Source organism: Astyanax mexicanus, chromosome 8 (genome assembly GCF_023375975.1).
Source record: "Astyanax mexicanus isolate ESR-SI-001 chromosome 8, AstMex3_surface, whole genome shotgun sequence".
Classification (NCBI taxonomy): Eukaryota; Metazoa; Chordata; class Actinopteri; order Characiformes; family Acestrorhamphidae; genus Astyanax; species Astyanax mexicanus.
The window spans coordinates 28,249,569-28,257,609 of NC_064415.1; the positions used below are offsets into that span (position 1 = coordinate 28,249,569).

General features: G+C 38.6%; 1 protein-coding gene and 1 long non-coding RNA gene across 2 annotated transcripts in view; one reads left to right on the top strand and one right to left on the bottom strand.

Moving 5' to 3' along the window:
• LOC111194347 (uncharacterized) overlaps positions 1-1,149 on the top strand; it is a 22,258-nt gene extending 21,109 nt beyond the window's left edge. The window contains exon 4 of the long non-coding RNA XR_002651033.2: positions 1,063-1,149. This is a non-coding gene — a long non-coding RNA (uncharacterized LOC111194347). The remainder of the gene's footprint in view (positions 1-1,062) is intronic.
• The window catches only part of LOC125803894 (ADAMTS-like protein 1), an 11,422-nt gene extending 3,800 nt beyond the window's left edge, over positions 1-7,622 (bottom strand). The window contains exons 1-6 of the mRNA XM_049482487.1: positions 7,538-7,622; positions 7,282-7,404; positions 5,447-5,546; positions 4,492-4,678; positions 2,443-2,552; positions 1,052-1,272 (exon numbers count right to left, since the gene is read on the bottom strand). Of these exons, the coding sequence (XP_049338444.1) occupies positions 1,052-1,272; positions 2,443-2,552; positions 4,492-4,678; positions 5,447-5,546; positions 7,282-7,399 (736 nt within the window). The 5' untranslated portion in view covers positions 7,400-7,404; positions 7,538-7,622. The remainder of the gene's footprint in view (positions 1-1,051; positions 1,273-2,442; positions 2,553-4,491; positions 4,679-5,446; positions 5,547-7,281; positions 7,405-7,537) is intronic.
• Positions 7,623-8,041: the final 419 nt, after the last annotated feature.

Here is an 8,041-nt window from a genome sequence, read left to right on the forward strand (position 1 = left end):
TGCTATGAGTGGGTTTAGTTAATATAAAAAATAGTTGCTGGTTGTTGCCCAAACAACTGTAGGTTTTGTAGGTTGAATATCAGAGTGGATAACACTGTTGCCCTAAGAAAGGGATGTTTAAATGCCTGCCTGGTAAAGAATCAACATGGTCATTCTACTGTGAATCACTGACTAAATAGATATACAGCTCTGGAAAAAAATAAGAGACCATTTAAAAATTATGAGTTTTTTGATTTTACCAAATTAAAAAACTCTGGAATATAATCAAGAGGAAGATAGATGATCACAAACTATCAAACCAAACTGAACTGCTTGAATTTTTTGCACCAGGAGTGACTTAAAGCTATCCAAAAGCAGTGTGTAAGTCTGGTGGAGGAGAACATGCCAAGATGCATAAAAACTGTGATAAAAAACCAGGGTTATTCCACCAAATATTGATTTCTGAACTCCTAAAACTTTATGAATATGACTTATTTTCTTTGCATTATTTGAGGTCTGAAAGTTCTGCATCTTTTTTGTTATTTTAGCCATTTCTCATTTTCTGCAAATAAATGCTCTAAATGACGATATTTTTATTTGAGATTTGGGAGAAATGTTGTCTGTTGTTTATAGAATAAAACAACAATGTTCATTTTACTCAAAAATATACCTATAAATAGCAAAATCAGAGAAACTGATTAAGAAACTAAAGTGGTGAGCTGTATATTCCTTGATTTCTGTCATGCCTACTGCTAAATACTAATATCCCTCTCACTGGTGATAATTCAGGGGAAAAAATATCTGACATTTTTCATGTACATACCTGCAGATGCAAATACCAGTACATAAACTAAATCAACTAATGGATTAGCATTACAGAACAATGTTACAATTATTTCCATTTGATAATTTATGCAGCAAAAAAATGAATAATTAAATGCAAATACAGTGTTTTAGTCCAGCATCTACTCTTTAGAATATTAGTGTAAAAATAATGGAAGTTCTTGTAAGAGATAGACATAGCTGTTAAACATAGTTTGAATAATGGTAAACATTAACAGACTGCCTGTACCTCTTCCACAGGACAGAATATTGCAGCGCTGCCAGCTCGCAGGTCGAGGCCTCCATGCACAGTGCAACTCTCGAGCTGGTTTACCGCTGCGCCGGTGCACACACATCACGTGACGTGACTGAAAACCGTGGCGACCACACGTAGCTGTGCACTGCGTCCATGGGCCGACTCTCCAGTGCAGAGCACAGGCCTCTGTAGTGCAGTTTCGATGAGAGGTTGGTCTGTTAAAAAAGTAAAAAAATAAATAAATTAAGCAATATCATGTAATACAGTATAAAAGAAACAAATTAGGTCACACTATATACTAGGGGTATAACAATGCACTCTGCTTACGATTCAATTCACGATTCTGGATTCACAATCCGATTTTCTTACAATACTTAGAACAAATTTTGGATGACAAAAAAATAGACAAAAAGACTTTTTCTATATTTTATTTCTTATGTGTATAAACAATGAAAAATGCACCTTGTATAAATGCTCCCTGTACTGTTTTAAGCGTAAACTAATGACTGTGCTGTTTTATTTCTTAAATAATCACTTGTTCATTTAAGCAATCTACAGTGAAAGTATTATTGTCTAAGCAGCCAAAGGAAATATAATTCATTACTCCACTTAAATAGTTTTTTGTGTGTTTTTGCTAAAGTATTTCTGTTTTTTTGTGACTTTTTACTTGACTTTGACCGATTTAAAATTTAAACATCTAATTTTTCACTCCACTACATTATTTTAACTTTGTCGTTCCTTTTGGCTTGTGAGGTCAAAGACTGGAGAGCAAAAACTTGTGCATCAACCATGTTTATCCCCCAGTAGCAGATAAAAAAAGTGCTTGTGTGATTGGCTTTAGTCATATCCTCTGTACTTTGCTTACGCCCACTGGTTCTTTGGCTTGCAATACTGGGTTTGTGACCTTTGGTGTTCAAACAATGCAACTGCATAAAATTTCATATACAGAACATAGAATTGCATGTTGCCACAATGCACTTGTCAAAATTTTCCATTGTGAAGCATCCTGCTATGATGCTTTGTTACACGCCTATTACACCTAGTCCAGTCACTCCAGTCAACTCCTTCTACACTCTATTTTTATAAGCTTCACTGTTCATATATAGGAACGCATTGTAGTTTTATAATTACAGGCTGTAGTCCTTCTGTTTACCTGCATAATTTTTTATCCTCCTTTTACCCTGTTCTTTAATAGTCAGGACCCCACAGATCCATCACAGAACTGCTATTATTTGCGTGCTTGGTGATTGTCTAGTCAGTCATGCTTCTTCATTGTAAGTGAAGCTGATAAGATGGACAATAACTGAAGATGTTGTCATCACGTTCCTACTGGACTGTGTATAAACGCTGGAATTTCTGAAAATATGTTTTGGTGGTGAACTTGCCTTGGCTGACTGCTGCACATCCGATGCTGCAGTCTGGTGCTGTTTTTGTCCTGGCAGAACACGTGTCTGTGCTGGAGGGCAAGCTGTGGTCCAACACACTGTCCATTACACTAAAAAAAGCACAAAAACATTTTTAATTTTTATTATTATTATTATTTTATTTCTAATCTTTCCCATTTTCTCCCCAATTTACACAGCCAATTACCCAACCCACTCGTTAGGACTCCTCCTATCACTAGTAATGCCCCAACACCAGGAGGGTGAGGACTAGCACATGCCTCCTCCGATACATGTGAAGTCAGCCACTGCTTTTTTCGAGCTGCTGCTGATGCAACATTGCCGAGTAGCCAGCGCACTTGGAGGCTCGTTTCTGATACATCAGTTCACAGATGCCCTGTGCTGTGGACATCACCCTAGGAGTGATGTGGGAAGGGAGCGCCATCTACCCACCCAAAGGGAGTCAATTTTGCTCCCTCTGAGTGCTGGCAGCTTGATGGCAAAGCTGCATGAGCGGGGGTTTGAAACTGCGCTCTCGCTCAAATTGGCAGGCTTTAGACCACTGGACCATATGCACATTTTTAATATCAATACAGATTCATAGATCACATTTCAGTGATAAAACTGGAATTTAACTTACATTTTAATTAATCTATTTATTGCTTCCTTTTTCATCCGAAAGAGAACATGTAGGGGAATTTTCTGGTTCCTTCCTTTTTCGCAAGAATTTTTGAGAGTTTTTTTAAGAAGTTCCAGTTTTATATCTGCTTCCTCAGTGAGATAATGTTGTTTCATTAGACTGATCGTGGGGTTCTCCTGCTACCTGTTTTAGAAAAGGTGCCTACTCTCTGCTTACATTTTACACTACACTACCCTTCACACCTTCAAACTACAGATTTGTGTCACTCTGATATAACAACACGTGATATATGATTAGACTGATTTCTCTTTATACATGATGAGACTGATATATAATAGACTTTGGTCCATGGTAGTTGGTGTTAAAATGAAGTCATACCATAGTCATATCTAAGTGGTTTTGATCAAAGGAGGAAGGCATCCCCACGTGAGTCTTGGCTATTCCTAAGTTTCTACCTCCAGCTCTGGGGAAGATTTTTCTTTCGATCAAATGTCTACAATTATTATATAATAATGTTGTTATAAGTCAGGCATTTTTTTCTTTTAATACCACAATTCACAATTTAGCTATACTGATTATGTCACCACTCAGCTGCACTCCCCTATCACTAATAATGCCCCAACACCAGGAGGATGAATCCAACACATCTTACAGAGTAGCCAGTGCATTCGGAGGAAAGCACAGCGACTTTGTTCTTATACATAAGCTTACAGACGCCTCATGCTGACCAATATCTCCTTGTAAGCGATGTGGGGTGACAGCGCCATCTACCCACCCAGAGAAAGCATGGCCAATTGTGCTCTCTCGGACTCCGGCTGCTGACGATAAGCAGCATGATTGGGATTCGAACCAGCGATCTCCTGACTGTAATGGCAGCACCTTAGTCTGCTGGACCAATCGGAGCCCAGGTATTCTTCTTTTTATTGTTGTTGTTATTATTAGTAATATTAGGTACTCTGTATACTTTTTGACTGGGATTACAACAAGCCGTAGACTGTATTTTCCTTTCAACAGTAGTGTAGTCCAAGACTAGGCTTCTTAATCCCTGTGTGGGAAACTTCCATTAAAAAGTATAGTAAAGCAGACTAGAAATAATTTTACATTTTAAAAGTCTTTTGCACAAACTATTAATCTGATTAACAAGTAAGTAGGGAAGTCTGTAAACTAGAAATTTAAACCTCTTTTTAAAAAAAAAAACGAGTGTGAATTCTTTAATTTAGAAATGCATCTGTGCTCCTTTAAGTTTGAGAGTTTTCTCAGCCTTGTTGTAGAAGCATGTCTATATTGTTTAACACGTCAACCAGGGAAACCAGATATTAAGTCATTTGTTTCTGCAGAGAGTGGAAGAGAGTGTGCTTCTTATTCATCATGAATCATGCAACCAGCGCTCACTGGCTTTGCGTCATACTCACAGGACCCCATGCTCTTGTTATCCAGGCAACGCAGGGTTGAATGTTACAAGCCCTGCTGTCCACTGGTCTCCTACCAGCACCCATACATGTCTCCGCTCCTTCTGCAACACCTAAACATGTCACACTGCGGGTCTGTAGCCCACCACCACAGTCAGCAGAGCAGGAGGACCAGGAGGACACCTGCCATCTGATTCCATAAAAGAAGAATGAAGAAAAGAGGACAGTCAGGCAAATATATATGACACCTTTAAAACTGAGAGAAAAATTAGATGTCTTAAACTGACAGGGATTTGGTGAGAAAGTGTAATTGCACAGAGCATATGGAAGAGTATGTTTAATTCAGGTTAATGAAAATAAACTATATGTGAAATTCTGTTTTTGAGTATACTGTTTTGTTCATTTTGTTCATTTATGAAATGCTGTAGAAAGCATTGAACAAACCTACCTACTATTGCTTTCAACTCAAAAGAAAAATCTTAAGGACTGATGCTTTAAATACAAAGTGCTTAAACTACTGAACACATACCATTACTGTATGGAATTTTACTTTAATGTGAACACTCACACACACACACACACACACACACACATGTGTCATAGATGAAGGAGAACTGGCTATATGGTTCCTGCAGTAGGAAGAAATTGCTGGTCTGACTACACAGGAAGCTCATCAGAGGAACAGTGGAAAAGCTCAGTAAATCTAAAATCTATGTCTTAACTCTACAAAATCACTTCCCTTTATTTAATCCTCTCAGACACTCACAAAAAGAACACAGGCTACACCTGCTAAACAAAAACCAACAAGATGGTAGCGGTTTTCTATTTAATAAAAACATCATCATGTTCTCTGTTTTGAATCTCTGTTGTGGTTTTGTATTTAATAGGAAATAGGAAGTGAAACAACAGTCCAATCTTTACATTTAAGCCACAACATCATGCAGTACCGCATTTGTACCTGTGGCGGCAGTGTTGCCCATGGCAGGAGTACGGCAGCTGCAAGCTGTCTGTGCATGAGGAGGTGTTATTTTCATCAGCTCCATTTACACAGCCACTTTCTGTTATACACACAAATACAGAAATTGATGTTAAAAAAGTGATGCACTCAATAAACTACAAAAACACTATAAATATTTGTTGCTTCTAAAATATACTTCATACAATTCCAAAGTCCCCTTTAACAGTCCTCACAAAAAATCATATACAAATTTTCTATACTTTTTAGAAAAAAAAAAAAAAAATGATGATCTTTTCCATACAGAATAAAACATATCAGGACATGACCAGATACATCATCATAAAAAATGGATTGTACTCATTTTGATTGTTTTTATTGCCGTAAAAAACTTGGGACTTTTCTTACAACCTTACTCAAGGCACGTTGCGATGCCCATTGCTATCTTACACATTGCCAACAGTCTATTTTCACCCACTGTTAAAATAGCGTCGGAGTTTAGGAATAAATCTACACTGATGGGCGTGGTGGTCTGGAAGTGAGGTGTGTTCAGATACATTTCTGGCGTGTTTCTATCATGGCGGCAGAAAACACAGGTGCACCACTGTTTGATTAAAACCCTGACAACATTCAGACATTCATTCGTATCTTGGCAATGTAGGTGCGCCACGCATGCAGTGTGCGCTTAGTGCTTGTACACTCCAACTTTTACATCAACAATAAACAGAATGCAAAATAAAATAGCATTACTGATCATGTTAATTACCTGCTTGCGCATCTGCATAACGTGAATAAGCAGGTCAGTTTACTCAGCTCAGAAGCGCTGCACTGTTAAGATACCAATCTGCCAAAGCCTGAGCGCACTTGGCTCTTAAAGGGAATGGCAAGTGACACACTAATTGCTTTATTTCATGTTATGCCCAAAACACACCAATGATTAATAAAGAGAATAAGTAGTTTTGAGCTGCGCAGGACAAACTTTTTTTCAACTTAATACCTTCAGTTGCATTCTACATGGTATGCAGAAATGCATAGGGTACGTGTAGGATACAGCATAGAATCAATGAAGAAATTGACACTGGCCTTAACTTACATTGTTATTTATATACAATTTCAGAGATACAACATACAGTGGTAGGTGATTTGTGTGCTTTTCTACTATAACACCAACCATTCATCTCCATATATCTGTCTTTGCCAGAGAAAAAAACAAAGTGAGGCAATGGAAATACATGGAAATATGGACCTCACTCATGGCCGTAGAAACCCACTAAAGCCAGTGTAGTAGTCTGCTCTGTGTGCTGAATGTTTTAGCTTTTATGACTCAAATTAACCGGAGACCCCTCTTAAAAGCCCAGTATAGTGAGTATCAGACACAGCAGATATAGCATAGACAGCTAATGAAGCATTAGCAAGTTTTATCTAATAAAGCTTAATGTGGCTTTTAAAAAACACTGACCAATTAATCTCGTTTAAAGCTATATTGTTTTATTGTTAACCTTAATACTTCAGAATTAAGAGTGAGGAACTAAAGTATATACTTAGAATGACTGAATAAGAGTGTCCTTGTTATTCATGAAAAGTTGGCTAAACTACTGATTAAAGAGATTTATTGACTGACATCAGATGAAATATATCTGCCTTTTCAGTATCACAGAGATTGCAGCTAATAAAGTGTGAAGCAAAGCTTATGCCCTGCTTACACTACTTGCACTTAAATATCAGTTCTCAAGCTGATTTATTCAAACCAGTCCCTCATGCCAGTCACGCCTAGGCCAAAATACACTGAACTGAAGTTTCAGAGTGTTGACAGGTCTAGTGAGTGAGATCAATTTCACCTGTTATTTGCACTTGAGATGACAGTGAAGTGAAGCCCAGGTGATTTGTGGCTTTGCATGTGTAGAGTCCAGAGTCTGTCTCCTGCGGAGCTTCAATGAGCAGGGAGCCATCTGGCATTAGGCCTACTCTGCCACGACACAGAACACAAAACTACTGAAAGAAACACAAACGCTTAGCATGCCTTACAATGCATTTACTGACTAACTGTGAATGTGCAACTTTTGTAGCCAAACAGGACAAAAAGTCCACTCTTACCTGCTGCTATTGGTTAACTCCACTCCATCCTTTTTCCAAATGACAACCGGTTGTGGGTTTCCTTGTGCTTGGCATTTAAGTTCCACCCGGATTACCTGTCTTGGGACCAAAACATGATTCCCCACATGGGCCACTATTTCATTGGGGAACTTGTAGCCTCTCGAAGGTTTCTGCAGGATGACAGGCCTTCTGAGATTACCACGCCAGTATCTACTGGAATGAGTGGAGAATTCTTGTCTATCGTTGGGTTCCAGGGTGGATTCATTATTTTCCCCAATGCTCTTGGATAGTTCCTCCAAAAGCTGTGAAATAAGCTCATCTCTCTGTGGGCCCTGGAGACCACCAGACAAATTTCGAGTGACCTCGTCAAGTTTTGGCATGTCTGCCACCAGCACCTGTGGGCTCTGGGGATCTGACAGCGTATCGTCTTCCAGAATAGATCCGTTCTTCTCAGCAGAATCCAGTAGTTCCTTAGAGACGTGGCCCTCTTGGGGTAAAGCCTTT